At 40.4% G+C, this 23,025-nt stretch overlaps 1 protein-coding gene across 1 annotated transcript in view; it reads right to left on the reverse strand.

Moving 5' to 3' along the window:
- The window catches only part of USP34 (ubiquitin specific peptidase 34), a 148,354-nt gene that overhangs the window by 50,839 nt on the left and 74,490 nt on the right, over positions 1–23,025 (reverse strand). The window contains exons 31-38 of the mRNA XM_032216880.1: positions 17,094–17,216; positions 16,908–16,991; positions 15,389–15,475; positions 15,053–15,253; positions 13,364–13,446; positions 12,390–12,430; positions 3,596–3,720; positions 2,674–2,826 (exon numbers count right to left, since the gene is read on the reverse strand). Coding sequence (XP_032072771.1) covers positions 2,674–2,826; positions 3,596–3,720; positions 12,390–12,430; positions 13,364–13,446; positions 15,053–15,253; positions 15,389–15,475; positions 16,908–16,991; positions 17,094–17,216 — 897 coding nt within the window. The remainder of the gene's footprint in view (positions 1–2,673; positions 2,827–3,595; positions 3,721–12,389; positions 12,431–13,363; positions 13,447–15,052; positions 15,254–15,388; positions 15,476–16,907; positions 16,992–17,093; positions 17,217–23,025) is intronic.

Raw genomic sequence — 23,025 nt, forward strand, 5'->3', positions numbered from 1 at the left:
TGAAGATGATTATTGGCTACTTTGTTCTAAGTTTTTCTAATTATATAAAATAAGCATTAGTATTTTATGTAATTCATAGCAAATTTACACATAGTATAGAAACAAAATGTTGAGTGGATCTTTCTTTTTTACATTCTCTCATTCACATAATCCATTTTACATCATAGTTCTGTTTTCACTTTCAGCCAAATTATTTTCTTCCATTATTTTCCATTTTTATACTTATTTTTTCTTAATACATAAACAATATTTTCAATTGCCCCTTCAAAAATTACACCAAATTATAATTTCATATATCTCTATTGGTCTATTTTACTATAAACAATATATCTCATTTAACTAAGTTTTAACATAGAGGATGCTCACATTCTTTTGATTAATACCTCAATAGTGTGGAAGTGAACATGGAAGGAAAGAAAATGAATACTGTATGCAGTTTTACTTCCAAAAAGTTTGACAGTACAAAGAAAGATACTCTTTCTCCTTCAATTTCATTTTTATGAAAAACTAACTTCTTTTTCTGTCATCAAAACTCTCAACTGGAGTATTACTTAGAAATTCATTTTCTTTATACCTGTTCAAATTTTTTAATTTGTTTTCTTGTTTACATAAACTTGTGAAATGGAAATTATATGCAGTTAAACTTAAACAATTATGAAAGAGTAACTGACGGATTTTGTGGGAAGTTCTTCCTTTTATTCGATTTTTATGGATTTTTTTTTCAAAAGAAGCACTATATGCCCTGAGACTATGTCAGCAGGAGTTAATTTTGTCCCTACCCTACCTCTCTACCAATGTTCCCTCTAAGCTGTGCGGCCGCGCATGTGGAAAGTAAACACGCACAGCGGTTTCCAACTGCCACGCAGTGTCGTTTGCCGGACATGGACTGCAGTCTGCAGAACGGCCACACAATCATGATTGAAACCCCCTCCAGCTAAACCGGAGTCTTAAGGTGCAGCAGGGCAGCAACGTGACTGGGTTGAGGACTTGAGGTGGCTGGGGCTTCCTGGAGCAACTATTTAGAGGGAATATTGCCCACAGCTGCTTTCGCACAAGTTTAAGAAGGCAAAATTTGCCTCATTGGGTGGGGGGGAGGGAGTGATTGGCTGAAACTCGCTGAAAGAAAGTTCTGTGTCTTTCTGACCCGCGTGATTAATTCAGCCTCTGAGATAAACGTATTGTGTGAAAGCAGACGGCTTCCCTTCCTCTCCAGCATCCGTGCCTCAATTAACACATAAAAGCCCACAAGGGGTGAAGGTGGGGGCTGGTCATGAACCAAGAACAAGCCAACTAAGCCGAGCGTGGGTTGCTCCGCAACGAGGTAGAAAGCCAAGGCAGGAGGCTCACTGTCGCCGTTTCTCTCGAAGCTACCCACCTGAGACTTGCATTGGCAAATCGAGGGCGGCGTGGCAGTGATCCTAAACTCCCACCTAGAGCGCGCGCACACCACAGAATCCAAATGCAGGAAGCAAGGTCTGTTTCCTTGTGCATCTCTCCCTTTTGAAAGAAAATCTTCCTTGTTCTACCTCTCCTGGCTGCAATCTCAGCTATCTTTGAGTTTCCAGCCAGTCAAGTGACATCACGTGATATTTGATAACTCATTGGTATTTTCAAAGTCATTGAGAATACTTTTGCTTCCTATCTATCAGTTTATCTGTGCAATTTTGTTGGATATTTTGGGTCACTAGTTACTATCACTAGTTATATGCAGAATTGTCTCCCAGAGTTCAGTAGTAGTAGGTTACTGAAACCACCTGTATAGAGAGGAACAAATTGCCACAATTTTTTAAACAATCAGCAAGCATTGTTGAACAGACAGGCAATAAATCCTTGAGTTTACAAATTAATGATGGGAGAAAACTGTTAGATGTGAATGAGACTTTATGCATGGGGATTTTAATCATTTTACTCATTTAAAATAGCAAATTGCATATAATACATTAAAATGAAGTATATCAAGTGAAATTCATTAAAATGAAGAATATCAAACATTTACTATTTTAATATTACCAGTATTAAATGCCATTTATATATTCATTTCAAAGCTCTTTTTTATTTAATCCAAAATGAATTTGAAAGAAAGATAATTGTAGTGAGTTTGCTTTTGAACAAATATTTCTAAATTTATTTGTTTACAATTTTATTTGTTTTAAAATTTTATTAGTTTGATTTGATATAACACTGATTTCGTTGTTGTCTTGGGTGACATCTGTGAAAAAAATTCAGGTTCTCAGAGGCATGAAAATGTGCCGCTCAAACACTATACTGAAAAAAAGTTAGAGGGAACATTGCTCTCTACCCGGTATGTGCCCTACTGGTACAATGGCTGAGACAGGTGTTCTAGCACATAAGAAAGGCAAAGCAGAGTCATCCTGGTATTGTATCTGTGACAGATGTTTATACTAATTATTTAACAAATACTATGGAAAAGGAGGGAGGGGAATCACCAATTGATAATGTAATATTGTTGATGTAAAACACTGGGAATTGGAGAAGTAGACAAACAAAAAATTGTACTCGTTAACTATAAATTGTTTGCCTATCCTTCTAATATAAGTTGTTCTGTAGATGTAAGAACTATATAACAATTTCACTCGGAGGAAGTTGTTTTTTGATAATTTACTATACAATATAATTTCACATAAATAAAATATGTAACATTTTTTATTTTACCTTAATAGGTTTCAGTGCCTGGGCATCAGGAAGAAATTTAAGCAGTGTTGAGGCAGCTAGCAGCAGGAAAGACCTATTTATGGAGTCTCCACCATCCAACCCTGACAGTGATAATTTATAAAGACCATTACAAGATTCATGGCGAACTGCAGTCTGAAATTGAAATAAAGAATTACAATTAAATGGAAACAATTCAAATAAAAACATTTTTTCTTATTTTCCTTATTTTTAGATTTATAAACTACTTTCAATATGCCTATTTGCTATCAATATTATGAACTAAGCATTTGTACCAAGAATTTTAATTTACTATAAACAAGATGTAGAACACTTTGGAAACTAAAAAAACAAAACAAAACCCACCAAAGAATTAATAGTGGGAAATTACAAATGATATTATAAATATTGAAGGAGACAGCTATTTTCTATCTAGATAGATCACGAGGACTTTGGCTGAAATCTTATGCATTGCTTTTGTATAAATATGAATACAATTGAACTATTCATTTTAAAAAAAAACGAGTTAGGGAAACTAAACACAATATTTAAACTACTACTAAAGCCATATAAAGCAACAAAGCCGAGGTGGCGCAGTGGTTAAATGCAGCACTGCAGGCTACTTCAGCTGACTGCAGTTCTGCAGTTCGGCTGTTCAAATCTCACCGGCTCAGGGTTGACTCAGCCTTCCATCCTTCCGAGGTGGGTAAAATGAGGACCCGGATTGTTGTTGGGGGCAATATGCTGACTCTGTAAACCGCTTAGAGAGGGCTGAAAGCCCTATGAAGCGGTATATAAGTCTAACTGCTATTGCTATTGCTAACAAAGGCTTTTTCATAACTTCTAAAATGTCTCTTTCAACAGATATATTTAACCTACTTTTGACATTTCTTCTACTAAACTAGAAAATGTTTTCAAAGCTTACCTCCGGAATTAGAAGAGTAAGTTTCTTCAGCCAATCATGTAAATTATCACTATCTGCTAGGTTGGATTTTACTAATGAACAACAGTGAGCCCAACTCACTAGCAACCACATTGAATAGTGAGTAACTAAAAGAAGAATCAAAAACATTAATTATACATTACATATATGCCATTTTGTATTTTTTTCCAAATTAAAATAAATTAAGTTTGCATGAGAAATCGCTTAGGCTGAAAAAATTCAGTTAGTAGTTCTTGACCTTTGAGCATAATTAAACCCAAATTTTGGACATTTGTTATTTTTAAACAAGATATTCACATGACTGTCTCACTCAATGACAGCAATTCCAGCTCTCCCCATTGCAGTTGTTAAGTGCACCAGGATACCTCTGTGATTGGGGGAGGACAGAGGCTTGGAAGGTGCAGGACTCACGGACACATGCAAACCTGACACGGATCATAAATCCTCAGCTGGATAGGCCTACCATTCCCAGTGCCTTCTTTTTCTTCCACACATCTGGAAGACTTGAGATGACTAGATCCACTGTACACAGAAATCAGATTGCCTTTGCTAGCTTTATAGTTGCACCTTGCTGGCACATCTGTTAGCAGCTGCTGAGAAAGGGAAAAGTAAATAGACCTAAACATAGTAGGGTAGGGAGAAGGAGTGGTAGGACAGGGAAAAGGCCCAGTGGACCTATATTGAGGCTTGGCTAAGGCATTCTGGCCATGGTTGGACAGGAGGAAGGCCAGGTCTCTCAGAAGTGGCAATGCAGGAAAGAGCTCTGCATGCCAATGATCCTCTTCCAGGCATGGAGAAGGCTTGGGTTTCTTTTGAGTACTGCACAGATGGGCCCAGATTGCAGTGGGAAGAAGTTGCAATGCTGCTGCAGTTGTAAGAGCGGAAATTGACCATTGGCTTACCTGAAGGGTCCTTTTCTGTACGCTGCGAGGAGAGTCCAAGCATGGGTTAAATTCTGTCTGATTGCCCTGGACTGAATTGAAAGATCTTTAGCCACGCCTCCTCTTCTGGCTCCTCAGATTTTTCAATGAAGGCATGGACCTCTAACACTGTTCAAATGTGGTTCCACTGAGTCTGATCTTAGTTCAAGTCAAGATAGATTGTAAAAGTCAAGTCCGGTAATAAAATCACAAATCCACATCAAGAAATGCAATGCATACAGACATGGAAGCTGTGAGAGAGACCCTAGAGCGGGATTGGACTCTCCTCGCAGTGTACAGAAAAGGACCCTTCAGGTAAGCCAATGGTCATTTTCCTGTACGCTGCTTGGAGAGTCCAAGCATGGGACATACCCAAGCTAAATGTTACTAGGGCGGGAAGAACCTGATTCAATGGTCTCTCCAGCGGTATGAATATCCTGAAGGACTCATCTTCTAAAGGCTGCTTCCGCTGACGCAAACATGCCCAATTTGTAAGCACGGACAAACTGAGATGGTGAAGCCCACGTAGCTGCTCTGCACATCTCTTCTATGGGCACTTGTGTCGCCAGGCTGCTGTGGAGGCGGCACTCATTGTAGAGTGGGCTGTGATAGATCGTGGTATCTGTTTACACTGGAGCTGATAGGCAAGGGTGATGCAAGCACTCAACCATCGGCCGATGGTGACGGAGGTGACTTTGTGCCCCATAGTAGCAAGTTGAAAGGAAATGAAAAGCAATTCCAATTGCCTGAACGCTGCAGTGCGCTTGATGTATTTGCGAATGGTTCGACACACATCCAGCTTGTGCCATATGCGTTCTGTAGAGTGTCTTGGGTGAGAACAAAAGTCCGGAAGGATGACTTCCTGGCTCCGATGAAACCAAGAGTTGACTTTCAGAAGAAAAGAAGGATCCGAGCGGAGATACATCCTGTCTGGATGTATGACGCACAAGTCCTCCCTAACTGACAAGGCCGCCATCTCCGAAATCCTATGTGCAGAGGTGATTGCGGTCAGGAATAATGTCTTGAAGGTTAGGTGCTTCAGATCACAGGTATGAATTGGCTCAAAAGGAGCCTCGACTAGAGCCCGAAGCACAACATTCAACTCCCAGGTCGGATATCAATGAACGACCGGGGGCCGCAAGTTGGAAGTTCCCTTCAGGAAGCTGCGGACCTTGGAATGACGTGCTAGGGATAGGTGGTCGCTGGGAGTGAGGACAATGGATAGTGCCGCAACTTGGCAACGCAACGTGTTGGCCGCCAATCCCTGATCCAATCCTTGCAAAAAGGCCAAAACGTGAGGAATAGAGGCTAAAGCGAGGCTTATCTGCTTAGGTACGCACCATTTTGCAAAGGCTGACCAGGTGGCCTCATAAATTCTGGTAGTAGATGGTCGACGTGCTGCCTGGATGGTTTGGATGACCATTGAGGAGAGCCTATTCCTCTCTAGGAGGTCCCTCTCAAGTGCCAAACGGCCAATTGCAGCCATTGGGGCTCTGGATGTGATAGGGGCCCCTGACTGAGAGAGACCTCCTCTGGAGGAATTCTCCATGGCTTGGTGATGGAGAGGCTCATGAGGTTGGCAAACCAGGCCCATTTGGGCCAAAAAGGTCTTATTTTTGAGGCGAAGGAGGCGGTGAGGGTGGTCACCTCATGCTGTTACTGTATTGCAATATTTTCTGGGAGGGCTTATTTTCGAGGAAACAGGGTATGCATCAATACAATAGCAGAGTTGGAAGGGATCTTGGAGGTCTTCTAGTCCAACCCCCTGCCTAGGCAGGAAACCCTACGCTGTTCCAGACAAATGGCTATCCAACATCTTCTTAAAGACTTGCAGTGTTGGGGCATTCACAACTTCTGGAGGCAAGCTGTTCCACTGATTAATTGTTCTGTCAGGAAATTTCTCCTCAGTTCGAAGTTACTTCTCTCCTTGATTAGTTTCCACCCATTGCTTCTTGTTCTACCCTCAGGTGGCTTGGAGAATAGTTTGACTCCCTCTTCTTTGTGGCAACCCCTGAGATATTGGAACACTGCTATCATGTCTCCCCTAGTCCCTCTTTTCATTAAACTAGACATACCCAGTTCCTGCAACCGTTCTTCATGTTTTAGTCTCCAGTCCCCTGATCATCTTTGTTGCTCTTCTCTGCACTCTTTCTAGTGTCTCCACAACTTTTCTACATCGTGGCGACCAAAACTGAGTGCAGTATTCCAAGTGTGGCTTTACCAAGGCATTATAAAGTGGTATTAACACTTCACGTCACATTGATTCTATCCCTCTCTTTATGTAGCCTAGAACTGTGTTGGCTTTTTTGGCAGCTGCTGCACACTGCTGGCTCATATTTAAATGGTGGTCCACTAGAACTCCAAGATCCCTCTCACAGTTACTACTATTGAGCAAGGTACCACCTATACTGTACCTGTGCATTTCGTTTTTCTTGCCTAAATGTAGAACCTTACTCTTTTCACCATTGAATTTCATTTTATTAGATAGTGCCCAATGTTCAAGTTTGTCAAAATCCTTCTGTATCTTAAGCCTGTCTTCTGGAGTGTTGGCTATTCCTGCCAGCTTGGTGTCATCTGCAAATTTGATGAGTTCCCCATTTATTCCCTCATCCAAATCATTGATGAAGATGTTGAAGGGTACTGGGCCTAAAACAGAGCCTTGGGGTACTCCACTGCATACTTCCCTCCATGTAGATGCAGTTCCATTGAGGACTACACGTTGAGTGCGGTTGGTCAGCCAGTTACGAATCCATTTAGTGGTGATGCTGTCCAACTCACATTCTTCTACTTTATCTAGTAGTAGGTTATGGTCTACCTTATCAAATGCCTTACTGAAGTCCAAGTAAACTGTATCGACAGCATTCCTCTGGTTCACTAATTTTGTCACTTTGTCAAAGAATGCAATAAGATTAGTCTGGCATGATCTGTTTTTGACAAACCCATGTTGGCTTTTGGTTATTTCTTTGTTTACTTCTAGGTGTTCGCTAATTCGTTGCTTAGTGGGGGTGGACGACAGGCCCCCAGATTGCCAGACAGAGAAGTCATGCTGCCACCACTCTCCAAGACTCACTCCAAAGTACAGGGGGGGAAAAACGTGACAAAATTGCAAACAAAATGGCCACTGGAAGTTTTCCCTCACTTAAAATGGCCACCACGATGACTACTACTGGCAAAAAGCGGCACGAAATTCAAACTGTAGACACGATGGCATGAACAGTTGGGTCCTCGCACCACTGACCATCGCGCCAAACGCTTCATTTAGTAAAGGGCAATGGCGCAACGGCTGGGTCCTCGCACCTCTGACCGTCACGCCAAAACACTGAAATGAGTGCAAGCAGCTGGGCCCCCTCGCCACTGACCGCTGCGCCAATACAAAAAGCGAATGCGGCGGCTCCCAAGCTAGCTCGCATCGCCCAGTGAGTCGGAGAAGCCGTGTGCGCCCGGAGAAGCCAGGAACAAGAGCCAGCAACAAGCAGAAGCCAGGGAATCAAAAGCAACTTTAAACAGACCTTATTTTCTTGAAGGTTAGGTGCTTCAGATCACAGGTATGAATTGGCTCAAAAGGAGCCTCGACTAGAGCCCGAAGCACAACATTCAACTCCCAGGTCGGATATCAATGAACGACCGGGGGCCGCAAGTTGGAAGTTCCCTTCAGGAAGCTGCGGACCTTGGAATGACGTGCTAGGGATAGGTGGTCGCTGGGAGTGAGGATGGAAAAATCCTCTGGTTGGAAAATCCAAGTAAAGGTTAAATTTCTGTTGATATGCTGGAACCACTGAAAACATGTCCATTGGGCCAGAACTAAATTGAAAAATCTGAGGAGCCGGAGGTGGAGGCATGGCTAAAGATCTCTCAATTCAGCCCAAGGCAATCAGACAGAATTTAACCCATGTTTGGACTCTCCAAGCAGCTTACAGGAAAAGCTGCCAGCTGAATTTTGACGAAGAGACTGAGAGCACTGCAACAATGGGAACTCTGGGTAGAGATCATTTCCTTTAAGATGCTTTGTAGTTTATTCCCAACTACTGTCTCAATGGTCTTTCCCAAAAAAGAAGGCTGGAGACTAGGTGATAATTATTCAATACTCTTAATATAGAAAGAGCCAGGTAACACACCCTCCCCTTATTTCAAAGCTGCCAGTAATATCTCCTCTCACAACAAAGTATTAACAGTCTTCCTGGTCCAGAAAATTACCTCCCACCTAACAACCTGAAACAACCAAGAGGGGCAAGGATTCAGCTACAGGAGGAAGAGAACAGATACCACCTGATTCACTTTATTTGAAGCCATGGATCAAAAGAAATCCCAGTAACCAAACAAGACCATGCCCCTGTACTCTGTCCACATGACAACAAGATTTGAATGAATCTGGGAAATTTTGTTAGTGGAATATGTGGATTTTTGACAGCAACCTTGAGGCCTTTCTAAAAAGCAAATGATTAATGTCAACTTGTTAATGCAATCAAAGAAGTCTTTCACCTCTCTTATCACTATGGAATAAGTTTGAATGTAGATTTGAACTCCACTGGCATTGTAGTCATCTGAGATTGGCCAAAAGAGGGAGACTACCTTAGAGATAATTTCATCAAAGGCCTGAATAATTTTAGAATGCCAACAGTGAACCAGGCTCTCAATGGATTCATCTAACATGTGTTGGAAAATTCTCCAAGTGCCTGCCAGAAGCTATTGGGGTGGAAAAACTGTTGTACTTTCACAGGCCAGAATCTGCATTAGGGAGAAATAATGTAGTACTCCACCAGAGGTTTGGGGAAAATTCTCAAAGACTATTGCCACTGAGGATGCTTGCTGGAATTAACTATCACCGAGTCAAAAATCTGACAGTAACTTAATTACTATACTACTGTTTGACCTAAATTATTGCTTACATGTCTATCCTAAATATTCCTACATTGGATTTTTTTAAGTGTAGATGTTTTTCAGTTGCTAAACATGAAAACTGGGAGAAAATCAATTGTTGGTTGTTGTTTTTTCCCCACAGTTGGCCAAATCTCAAGAGCTTGATTCTACATGAGATATCAATTGATTAATAACAAGAAAAAATGCTATTATTTACTAGTTATGTGTACATTATATAAAAGGGGAATAAATCAAGATTTTTTCTCATTAAAACTTAACTAAAATGCATTTAAGATAAAACTAAGCTTAATGGCATTATCTTGACTTTGCTGTCTGCATTTATATTAGGAATCTGAAAATAAGTCCCTCAAATACATGTACACTTAATTGGCATATTAAGCTGATGAGAAAAAAAGTATTTTTAATTAGTTCGGTTTTACAATGCCAGCCTTCACAAAATTAGAAAAGGTGTCTCTATCTAGCCTGAATGACTTTTCCCCTCTAAAGATATTTAAAGTTCATAGTTAAAATGTCAAGGTCATATGACCTATCAGGTAAACAATTATTACCATGAAATATAACCTACAAAAGAAGAAGCAATTGCTTTGCTACATATTACTGTATTAATTAATAATATATGAAAATACTATAGAGGCTATCATGCTTCTCAAACAAAGAAACAAAAGTTGAAAGAAATCTATTACAGAAAAAGGCAAAATGTAAAGTCACTTGTATAAATACCACTCTAAATCAAGTGGTTATAATCCTCATCATGATGTTTTTTAATGATATATAAAGATCTATCTATTACATCCTTGCTGAATTAATATTAAGTTTAGAAAATAACAGAATTGTCTTCAGAAATGCTAAGACAGAAATAAATTTAAAACAATTCTGAAACATATTCTATAACTTATAATATAAGTCCATCTGCAGTTAAAATAATGGACAGAGGAGTTTGTTCAATGAAATTTCCAGTAAATAAGCTTTAAGTTTATAAGCTAAAGCCAATTTGAAGCATATTAACATGCCATAAGACATAATTAGCTGTTAGCTACCTTCAATATGGGCCTTTTTAGATGTTTGGACTACAACTTAATAATGCAGTTTTTTCTACCAGCTGAGGATGAGGAATATCTAACATACGGGGTCCTTGGTGCTCTCAACTTAGTTGTTTTCTTGTAGTCATTTTCTTACCCAGTTAGATAACATGATCATTGCTAAAAGGGAGTTATGCACATATATAAACAGAGAGCCAACCCCATTCCCTTCTAGCACTGATGTTACCTAGTTCAATAATAAAACAACTCTGAGAAACAAGTCAGAGTGCACTAAGGACCCTACTATTCAACCCTGTATACAAATACAGTCATCCTCTTTGAATTCTATGGTTTTACGTATCAGGACATAGTAAAAATCATCACTTCTTAAAAATAGGTAAATACAACTTCAGATGAAGAACAACACATGGCATAATATATCATGTCATCATTTATTTTACAAAAAGAAAACCAAAATGGAGAAGCCATGTGTGAAAAACTAAAAGTACACCTTAAGATTCAATAGCTTGTAGAACTACCTTTAGCAGAAATAACGTGTGGTAAATCATTTTCTGTAGGCTTTTATTATTCTCTCAATATGTTGTGGAGGAATTTTGGCACAATTTTCTTTCCAACATTGCTTGAATCCATTGGGAATTTATTTATGCACAGCTCTCTTTTGAGGTCCCACCACAGAATTTCAATCAGGCTGAGGTCTAGATTTTGATTGGGTGTCATTGCACTTCTTGATTCTTTTCTTTTTCAGCCATTCTGTGGTAGATTTGCTTGTGTGCTTGGGATTATTGACCCAATGTCGACCAAGCTTTAGCTGTTAAGACAGGTAGCCACACATTTGACTCTAGAATACTTTAGTGTACAGAGGAGTTCATGGTCAACTCAATGAATGCAAAGCACCCAGGTTCTGTGTCTACAAAACAAGCCCAATTCATTACCCCCCAATCACCATGTTTGACAGTTGGTATATCTTTGTGCCGATAAGCTGTGTTTAGTTTCCGCCAAACATGGCACTATGCATTAAAGCCAAACATCTCCACTTCAGTCGTGTCTATCCAAAGGATTGTATTCCAGAAGACTTGTGATTTGTTCAGATACAATTTTATAAACTGAAGCCATGCTGCCATGTTCTTTTGGGGGAGAAGAGGCCTTCTTCTGGCACCCTTCCAAACAAACCATACTTGTTCAGTCTTTTTCTACTTGTACTATCATGAACATTTAACATGCTGAAGCCTGTAGACATAAGTTTTGATTTTTTTTGCAATTTCTCTGACCATTGCAGTGTAACCTTGAGGTGAATTTGTTGGGACATCCACTCCTGGGAAGATTGGCAACTCTCTCAAATGCTTTCCACTTGGGAATAACTTTCCTCACTATAGAATGATGGACTTTAAATTGTTTGGAAATGGCCTTACAACCCTTCCCAGACTGATGGGCAGCAGCAATTGCTTCTCTTAAGATCACTGCTGAAGTCTTTACTTTTTGGCATTGTGATAACACACACCTGAATGTGTGCTAAACACTATAAAACTTTGCCTTTTATAGAGGTAGTCAATTGATCGAGGGCATTTGATTAGCAGCATCTGGCTGCTACTTAGCTTCTTCATTCCTATAGAAGCAATAAAGATGTACTTAGTTTTTCATACATGGCTTCTCCATTTTCGCTTTCTTTTTGCAAAATAAATGATGATATGGTGTAATATGTCATGTTGTTGCTGTTGTTCATCTGAGGTTGTACCTACTTTTAAGAACTGCTAAGGGCCAGATAATTTGTACTATGTCCCAATATATAAAACCATAGAATAAAAGAGGGTATACTTTCTTTTTCACATAACTATTTACTCTTATATTAATATTTAACATATCTGGATTTCAGCTCAAGAAAGATGTATTGAAAACTCCATATAATTTAAGAATTTTTTATGTCTTAAGCAATGTACTGACCTTCATGTCTTGACCTATGATCAGCTTGAGCTTTCAACACCCTGTAGAGGAATAAAATAAGTAAAATAAATAATTGTACATAATTTACAAAATGTTACTTCAAATAATAAAAACAGATGAATAAAGTTATCCGTTCTCACTAGATTATCAAATTGAAAAATCTGATTTAATATCCTATGGAATTTTGTACTAATCTTTTAAAATGTTTTACTAGAGTGCTATATAGTATTTATTTCCTCTTGGAGCAAAGAGGGTAATTAGATGGTAACAGAGATATAGCACTAGACATGGCTACCTGGTCCAGGTAGATAACTAATTAATTCACCCTGTTTTATTCACAATGTATGAACTTAAATAGCTATATCAAGTACATTCTTGACTAGCATTAACAATTACTGATTTGTTACCTTCTTTAGCCTGAAAAAATAGGTTTTACTTAACTGCAGAACTGAGAACCTGCTGCAATAAGCCTGAGTGATAATGAGAGATAGGGGAGATCAGCTAAAGTCTTTGACTCCTAGTTGATTAAGTAGACCACTTGGGGCTACCTAATAAATTCTCAATCACTTACGTTTCTTAGGTCACAAGAGAGTCTGTTTAGCCAGACTTGAATATTAAAATATTGCAATGGCCTGAGCTACAATTATGCAATTTCTCTTGCCTTAAAACCAGGCAGAAGCCTGCTTTCACTAAATATTAAAGCGATTTATAGGAAAATCCCTATTTAAAATATATTGAATTCAAAACATATGGTTTTGATCTTATCAGAGATACTCTGAACACTTTTAATAAGATCAAAACACCACTAACAAGAAAGAATAACAACTTTACTTATGCATACTTTTAATTACACATTTCAGACTAAAACCAATTATTTAATATGCTGCTTAATGCAAATATATATATGTGTGTGTGTATATATATATATATATACTATAAATCTTACCAAAGATATTAAAAAAAGGTTATTGTACCTAGGCGCCAAGTTGTCATATGTATAAGCAACACACATAAGTCGCTGAATCAAACTGGTTCCCTGGACAAGTACAAGAAATACCTTTAAAAAAATTGAAGTCAAAAAAGAACAGTTAATGCAACTGCTGCCTTAAAACTATGTGTTACATTTATATGTGTATGTACGTATGTGTGTGTATAATAATGAATAAAAAGTAACTGTGTTGTTTATAAATCCAGCATTTTAATGATCAGCAAGACAGCATATATTGAAACACACACAAAGTTTGATAAAATATGCCAGCTAGAATCTTTTCTCCCATTTATCAGAGTTTCACCATTTATGTACTAATATGATCATTTCAAACAAGTAGTAGACTGGTATCTTTTTTTCCTTCTGTGTAGCTGAGAACATATCCAGGACTTGCCAAGTTTTTGCTTCAGTTATTTAATAGGATTTGCAGTTGGAAGCTATTTCCACTGCTGCTATTTCAATTATGATATTTGTGGAATTGTCATCTTTAAGAGAACAACTAAAGCGGTAGAATTAATTCCTGATTTCCTGGAGTATCTCTGGAATATTTAAAAAGCTTCTGCTTGATTTTCATTTCATATAATCTGTTAAGGACTTTAATTTCATTTAGGACTGTACTACAGTTGTGCTCTTAAGTATTAAATACACAGTATTAAACACTAAGGATATGGAAACTTACAAACAGGACCATTTTATAATTATTGCTATGGTTTAATGACTGTGCTATTCTGTGATGCCTAATATTTTAATTTGAATCAACCTCATATTTTTTTTTAAAAAAAGTGCAATCACTCACATTTACTTACAAAATGGTCTATAATTCTGCAAGGGGAATGTAAACTTATTTGCCCAACTGTAAATTTAATTCAATATAGTACTATGTGCTGTGTATGAATCTGTTTAATATCATTTTACCATATATTCATATTCTACTTTGCATAAGGAATTTGAAATGAATGGCCTAAAGCTTTTTCAGCACTAATATGAGTACATATAAAAAAATCACAACTAGGAATTTATAATTAAATTAAATAAAAAGTTCACACTTTGGATGTAGAAGTTTATCTTCTAAATGTCTTGGAAATCACCGACCTATCTAAATATATTCAAAATATTATTTAACAAAAATGCTTCCTTAAGGCTCTATGCTTTTGGATTTTTATTTGCCATTTCAGTTTAGCAAACTGTCATTAAGAATATCCAGAATCAATATTGTTAATGAATTATTACTATATATACTTACTATATATGCTAAAATTAAATGTCACTGGATGAAGCTGAATGTATTGCAGTCAAAGCAGTTTATATACAAAATATGCTGTTCTCAGACCCAATTTTTTGTTAATTTATTGTGTACATATGTGTCCAGAAAATAAACAGTAGTATATATTACTAACCTTAACCCATTTTAATGCTTTTCAGATATGTAGGACTTCAATTCCCATAATTTTCAGTCATCAGATATGTAATTTTTTTGAGATATATGTTAACTTAGTAAGACTGCATTATTCCAATTAACCATTCATTGTACTTACTAACATTTTTTCCTCTGAAAATGGGTTTTCCAATTAAACATCTATGTAAACCTATATTTATAATGTCATACCTACCAACTTGCAGATAAGACTTTCCCTAAAGTCTTTGTTTTTATTGCTTTTAAAGAGAAGTTTTTCACCTCTGTTAAACGGGGTATGTGAAGGCCTTTTGTATGATCTCCTGCAGTTTTCCGTGATTTTCCTGGCCAAGTCCTTTTCCTGTGATTCTCTGCTACTCCAGACCAGGCAAAAACATCATGATAAGCTAAATCCAAATCTGAAGGATCCACAGCAAACTGGCATATCAACTTCAGCAAGCAAGCCAGACAATCTAATAACCACTAAAAATAAGAATAATTAAGCAGCTTTAACTTCATTTAATTTTTGATAATAGCAGAATACTTTAAAACAAACCTACAGATTCATTAGAGAAAATTTATAACTCGTTAAGATGAGCCATTTACAACGTTACTTACAACTGTCCATGATTCCTGTTCCTTAGGTTCTAAAATTCCAGAATTAAATATCTCCAAGAGCTGCTGAAGTCCTCCAGAAGCCACAAACTGTAATCAAATTATAGAAGGGTGAGCAAAAATAAGTAAGCAACTAAATATGTGTTATTGTACAAAAACCACTCACTGATAATTAAATAATTCTTGGCCTGTACTCTGGCCTTACTATTTATCTTCATCAACACCTACAGCAAAGTCCCCAAGGATTGGGGGCCTGTAATCATTGTCCCTATATCCCCCCCCCAAAAAAATGATCCTGCTAATTAAAGACCAATGAGCCTCCCTCAAGACAATCAGCAAAGATACCTACAATAGAAATGCCAGGAAGAGATGGAAAAGATCAGTGCCTAGTAGTTCATCATCTCATTGAAAAATATTATTTCCGCAACACAACACAACCTCTCTTTATGCTATATATTTCAAAGCAACATTTGATTCCATATCCTGAGCTAATTTGTGGGAAAAACTCAACAGTCTCAATTTACCAAAGTCTGCTTCATTTAATATATATGGTACCTGAAGGAATCACACTCAACATAAGATGTAACTCCAAGGCCATCTCATCAGTGACAGTGAAACTGAGAAAGAGATCAAGCAAAGCTGCATATAAGCTCCATTCTTATTCTATATCAACTGTATGGTGGGCTAACTCCACAACATGGACTTTTATTCAACTATTGGCTTAGACTATCCTTCCCCCCCCCCGCCCCTCTACCATTAATTGTGAGCAATGATTGTCAATCCATTTGGAAACAGGCAGTGGCAACTAAAATCTCATGTTTGGATTTCTCTTCAGGTCTTCTATTCAGCATAGCATATTATCAGACCAAAACACACATTAAACAGCAAGTAGCAGACACGGAGCACCAAACAGAACTAGCTAGGACACCAACCTTTACTGCTAGTGAGTCCAAGAGATACTCTACCTTTCCTATGGCAAACTTAACTAAGCTTAAACTACCTAAATATCAGAGGCCTTTAGTCTGGCATGATGTCATGCCCATCTCCCAGCTGTCCTTGAAAGTCAAATACATTCCGTAGAAGATTCCTATAGTTGCCATCCTTGTAATTTGATATAGTCTTCCATAAATACTTCCCTATGACCATTTTATACTCCTATTCATCATTTAAGATTTTTAAAGCATTTTTTAAAAATTTACTTTGTTTTGATAATTTTTATATATTCCAGTTTTCCATATTTTTTAAAACGTTGATGTATTTTCTGTTTTTAATCGATTGTAGCCCATGCTCCTTATGCTGGTCTATAGCCATTATACATTTATTAAAATTTAAATTAAAAATAAGCAATTCATTATTGTATAAAGAATACAAACCTTTCTGTTTTAAGAAATCATTTATTCAAAAATGCAACCTGTGATTGTCAACACCTCATTTTCTAATTAAAATCAAAAAGTAAAAGTACAGCCACATTTCACAAAGACACATACCACGAGAATAGCATTTTTATTTAATAATTTCAAACCTTGCAACTCCAACTGTTTTTACTATTTTCTATTTGATCTTCACTTGAATCATCGGAATCTGGGTAAAGATCACTGTAACTTCCCTAAAATCAATGAGAAAAACAAAACGATCATGAAAGATATGTTATAAAAGTAACTTTACAAATTTATGTGAAACAAAACTTTGAAAAATAAAATTATATTACCGTGGATTCTCGTCTTATTCTTCTATTAGGTTTTCCAAGCGCTTCGATTATTTCAAGGGCATACAAAAGTTTATGGGCACTTTTTATTCTTAAAAGATCTTTCCAACTGAATCCATCATTGCTCTTTTAAAAAATAAAAAAGATTAGATAAACAAAGTCTGTAAGAGAGGATCAACTATAATCTGAACTTGAATATATATACTTGCAGCTATATACACTCATGTCTTAATACACTCTGTTGAATATAATTTGACTCATATTAACTCTGCCTTAATCTCTGGTTCACTAGATATTCCTGAAGTTACAGCTAAAAGGAAAAGGGAAATGCTGAATAGGTGACAGTTTTTGAAGTTTCCACTATTTGGTATAGATATTTTAGTTTATGCTTAACTTATTAAAATGAAATTGGATTGTCCATTCAACAATTTCCAGATATGAAAAATCATTTCCTATTATCAACAATATACTTTCATTTATATTTTTGCAGCTTTACTGAAACATGATCATTTGCTATAATTTAAAAAAGCTGCTTTAAAATATGCACAAGAGTGGATTTGACCAACCAAAAGGGACCTGGAACTATTTATTTATTTTACTTATTTGTTTATTAGACTTGTTTGCCATCCATCTCACCTATAAGTGACTATGGGCAGCTTACATTAATAAACAAACAACTAGGGAAATGAACTCACAGTCCAGTGGAGGATTTATAAACACACTCCAAATAACCCTATAACAGTCTGCCCCAGAAACGTACTAAGAACCTGTCCATTTAGAATCCAAATCTGAATGAATTTATCTACCAGATAGCAAGGTGTTCCTGTAGGTCTCCCTCCCCAGCAGGCAACAAGTCACCTTTAACAGGGCCACTGGCCAGCTGTGATGACATTTTTCATTATTCTTATTAAGATGCTCTAAACCGAAATATGTGGTTTTACTCATGCTCATTTAGCAATAGCCCTTATACACTGCTTCTCAGTGCTTTACAGCCCTCTCTAAGCAGTTTACAGAGTCGGCATAGTGCCCCAAACAATCTGGGCCCTCATTTTACTGACCTCAGAAGGATTAAAGGCTGAGTCAACCTTGAGCCTGGTGAGATTTGAACTGGCAAATTGCAGGCAGCCAGCAGGCAGCAGAAATAGCCTGCAGTGCTGCATTCTAACCACTGCGCCACTGTGGCTCAATTTAGACTTTGTCTTCCTTCAATGGCATCTCTTCTGGTGCTTCATCTCCTAGAGTTCCTTAGAGCAGTGGTCCCCAACCCCCGGTCCGCGGACCGGTGCCGGGCCGTGGAGTACCTGGCACCGGGCCGCGCAGCGGCCGGGGGCCATGATCGCTGCAGCGGCCGGGGGCCATGATCCCTGCTGCCTCTTCACCCACACACGCAGCCTGAGATCAACCCCGGGACTTGAACCCGAGAGCCGCCTCTCCGGTCCAAACCCCACTCCCACCCCGGCCGGCCGCCCGGCCGCCTTGGTAGCCCGTGGAGACGGAGCGCGTTTGGTTCGCCGCTACCTGGGGGCGCCGTCCCCATGACGTCACCGCGGAGTCCTCGCCTCCTTCCCTGGCAAGGCTTTCTCCCCGCCAGCCAATCAGAGGCCAGTCCCCGGGCAAGCGGGGACAAGTTGCTGGCCGGTCGAAGCAGAAGCGGGAGATTGGAGGGGGGGGGAGAGAGAGAGAGAGCGCTGGGCGGGTGGCAGCGCGTTCCACAGCGGACTAGGCGCGCTGCGGGCTGCCAACACCCCCACACACACACATACACACACTGCCTCTCTGGCAATTGGCTGCCCAGGAAGGGAGCCGGGAGCTTTCACAGATAGGAACGTGATGGGGTTTGTTTTCTTCCCCCACTCCTGAGCCCTTTTTTTTTTTTTTTTTGCTTGCCTTCTGGGGTCTCCGCCGTGGAGCAGCCGAGGTCAGATGGGGAGGCGGAGAGAGAGAGAGAGAGAGAGATGGGCGGGTGGCAGCTGTCTGTGAAACATCTTCCCCTCCCCACCTCCTGGGCAGCCAATTGCCAGAGAGGCACGGTGGGGGTGGTGGGGGTGGTGGGGATGGAAGGAAATAAAAAGAGAAGTTGCCCTTTCATTTTGCAATCTCTCTCTACGACCTTGTTTCATTCTCTTCCCTTTTGTTTCGTCCTCATTTCTCAATCTCAGCAACTTTAACACTTTTGGACTTCAACTCCCCAAATTGCCCAGCCAGCTAGAATAGATAGATAGATGGTGGATAGGTGATTGATAGATAGAGAGGGATGGATGGATGGATGGATGGATAAATAGATAAATAGATGATAGATAGATAGAGGATATATACACATACACACATACATACACAGAGAGAGAGACAGAGACAGAGACAGAGACAGACATGGATGGATAGATATCACAGAAGTGAGTACACCCCCTCACATTTTATCAATATTTAAGTATATCTTGCAGCAGTTTAGACATTAATGGCTGGGGGCCATGATCGCTGCAGAACAACGCCCCCCCACCCCTGCGCGCGCTCAGCGGGCCACGGTAAAATTATCAAAGGCTGACTGGTCCGCAGCGATAAAAAGGTTGGGGACCACTGCCTTAGAGAACCAAGGTATGGCCCAGGATCAATGAACAAGGAGAGGCCACATAGGAGAATTCCAGTGCAGAGTTTAGCTACTTGCTGATTCCAATCAACAACTAATACTTTAGTCAAACTATTCTCCATGATTGGTGGAGACCGCAGTCAGATAGGATTAACTCCGTCCAGTAACCAATAGGGCTGAGTCTACATTTTATAAAACCATCCTCCGTGCTGCTGCTCCCCAGCTTTAGACTCAGCCATTTTTGGACTGGACATGTAGTTGATCTTCTCTGACTTAATTGTGTTTAATTACTAATTGGCTATTCCAAAAAATTTAATCTTTCACCCTCTGCCATCCTCAAGATCTTGCAGGCAGAGGGGGTATTTCGATTGGACAAGGGGCTTTGCCCCACTCTACGGAGCTTGCCGTGCGGCTTCAAAAGCCATTTTAAAGCGTCAGACGCTTTTTTTCTTCGCTGCTGTTGCCAGAGGCTCCTATTGGGAAGCAGAGTGGCTCTGATGATTCTACTTTGCTTCTGACAGCTTGAAAGTGCCCCGATGACAAGGCCAAGGGTGGAAACCCTGTGGCTTTCTCAAAAATCCAGCACAGCGGCTGCAAAGCCACAGAAGGATCGCTGGCTGTTTCTCTCACAGGGATAGCTGCGGACGCCATTTTAAGCCTGACTGAAAGTGAGAGGCAGTTTATTTTGGCGCAAAGAGGCAGCGGGCGCCATTTTGAAGTAACGGTCGATAACAGGGCTTCTTTGTCAGCAAAATCTTGAGGGTGGCTGTTTTCCCCTTTCATTGTAATGGCTTCCAATATTGGAGATGGGGCAGTGGGCTCTCTTTAAGCCTCTCCACCTAACAGCCCTTTAGATGGTCCTTTGTCAGCCCAGCCTTCAAGAAAAAGGGGGATAGTATCTGAGGCAGCTGAGGAGCAACCTGCAAAGGCTCCTAAGGCAGCTAAAAAAGGGGAGAAGAGACAACTCCAATCTCCCCTCACAAAGCTTCTTCCAGCAAGCGCGCGCAGGGTGGCAGAGAGAGCCCTCATCCATTCCAGGTAATCCCAGTCTCTCCTGATAGCCCTTCTCCTGCGGGTCTTTCTTCTGATTCGGAGGCTTCTGTTCCTGATCCAGATTCCCCTTCTCAGATAGGGGATGGTACAGGGGTTTTTGATTCTCCTCATAGCGGAGATGAATCAATTGATGGTGCAGGTCCCTCTCCTGAGGCAGATCAGGCATCTTCTTCCCTGGGGTTTCAACCAACTCTTGTGATAACCCCAGATGTTGCTGCCATCATATCCTCTGCCATTGAAAAAGGCACAGCTGCTGTTGGGGCTTTGGGCGGAAGCCCATCTTCTCTCCTTCAGGGCGGAGCATATCTTGGGTGTTGACAACGCTCAGGCCGACTGGCTAATTCACACACAGATCAATCACGGCAATTGGAGCATTTCACACAATCTCTTCTGGGAACTGTCCCACAGATACGGGAGACTGATACTCGACCTCTTTGCCACAAGGGAAAATGCCTGGTAGGCATCTCCGGGATCAGAGGGGGTGGACGCTCTACGGTGCCCGTGGCCCGCGGGTCTTCTATACACATTCCTTCCTCTGCCTCTAACACAGAGGGTGGTGCGGAAACTGCTAGACGAGGAGGTGGAAATTCTCCTTCTGGCACCACATTGGCTCCGCCGTCCCTGGTTCAGGGACTTAATGACGATATCAGTAACATTCCCATGGCCTATTCCGCTGCACAAGCTGTCCTTCTCACTAGGCTCGATCCATCATCCAGACCCACATTGGTTACAACTAACCATGTGGAGATTGAGCGGAAGGCGTTGAGAGCAGATGGACTGTCGGAAAGTGTCATTCAAACCATATAGGCTTCGCGATGGCCTTCCACGACTCGAATATACGATGCAATCTGGACAGCATTTACCAAGTGGTGTTCCTCTTCTGACATTATTCCTCTGTCTGCCTCTTTGGCTAATGTATTAGACTTTCTCCAACAGGGGCTCACCAAAGGTCCTTTGCCAAACACGTTAAGGCGTCAAGTGGCGGCCCCCTCTACAGTCCTGACTCTGCCGACAGGTAAGCCCATCTCTTACCTGATACACATTCAATGATTCCTCTGTGGAGCGACCAACATTTGTCCTCCCAACTATTCATAGGTACCCAACCTGGGACCTTCCCAAGTTTTGGACTTTCTGACCAAGGCTCCGTTTGAGCCATAGCAGACCATCTCTCTACAATATCTCACGCTCAAGGTCTGTTTCTTGATCGCAATGGCTTCAGTGAGATGAATGTCTGAAATCGCAGCTCTGTCAATTAGAAGCGACCTCTGCATCTTTCATGCAGATAAGGTCGTTCTCTGTCTACATCCAGCATTTATGTCCAAAGTGAACTCACCCTTTCATAAAGTTCAGGAACTAATACTACCTAATTTTTCTCCCCATCCCACTCATGGGTTAAAGAAATATGGCATACCCTAGACATTCACAGGGCATTACGTATCTACATCAAATGTTCTGCTGCGTTCAGGTATTCTAAGGCCTTATTAGTTTCTTTTCAGCCAGCTTCCCTTGGCTCTAAGGTCTCCTTTTCCACCGTAGGGTGCTGGCTTAGAGCCTGTATATCTAAGGCATACAGGGCGAACGATCTAATTCCTCCACAGGGTATAATGGCTCACTCCACCCGTAGTGCAGCCACGTCAGCAGCCTGGGCTACTCAGGCTTCGGTGGAGGACATTTGTAGGGCGGCCACATGGACATCTCCAGTCTCCTTTATTCGCCATTACAAGATAGACCGCTTTGCTTCTACTGAAGCTGCCTTTGGAAGGAGGATTTTACAACAAGTCCATTCCTTAGACTCCTCTTCCACGGGGACCGGATCCCTCCCTTAACACGGGCCAAGCTTGGGTATGACTGCTGTCTTCACCAATCGTGGAGAATGGGCGTTGGTGCCTACCTCATATGCTCAGTCTCACTGCAGGTGGAGACAGCAGTCAACCCCACCCTGTTCCAGTCAGGTTCCACCCTTGTTGGAATTAGGTAGGCCTTTTCTCTCCTTTTTTTCCTTTATTCTATTTCTCCATATCAACTACATGTCAGTCTACAGTCCACTTTCATCGAAAGCTGGGGAGGAGCAGCACGGAGGATGGTTTTATAAACTGTAGACTCAGTCTATTGGTTACTGGACGGAGTTAATCCTATCTGACTGCTGTCTCCACCTGCAGTGAGAATGAGCGTATCAGGTAAGTACCAACGCCCATTCATAGGAAAGACCCCAAGAGCCCACTGAAACCCAACTCGCACATCCATCCGCTGGGCATACTAATCTAAAAGGTGTCATCGGGTCTTTGACAGCTCACCATG

Source organism: Thamnophis elegans, chromosome 4, assembly GCF_009769535.1.
Source record: "Thamnophis elegans isolate rThaEle1 chromosome 4, rThaEle1.pri, whole genome shotgun sequence".
NCBI classification, from domain to species: Eukaryota; Metazoa; Chordata; class Lepidosauria; order Squamata; family Colubridae; genus Thamnophis; species Thamnophis elegans.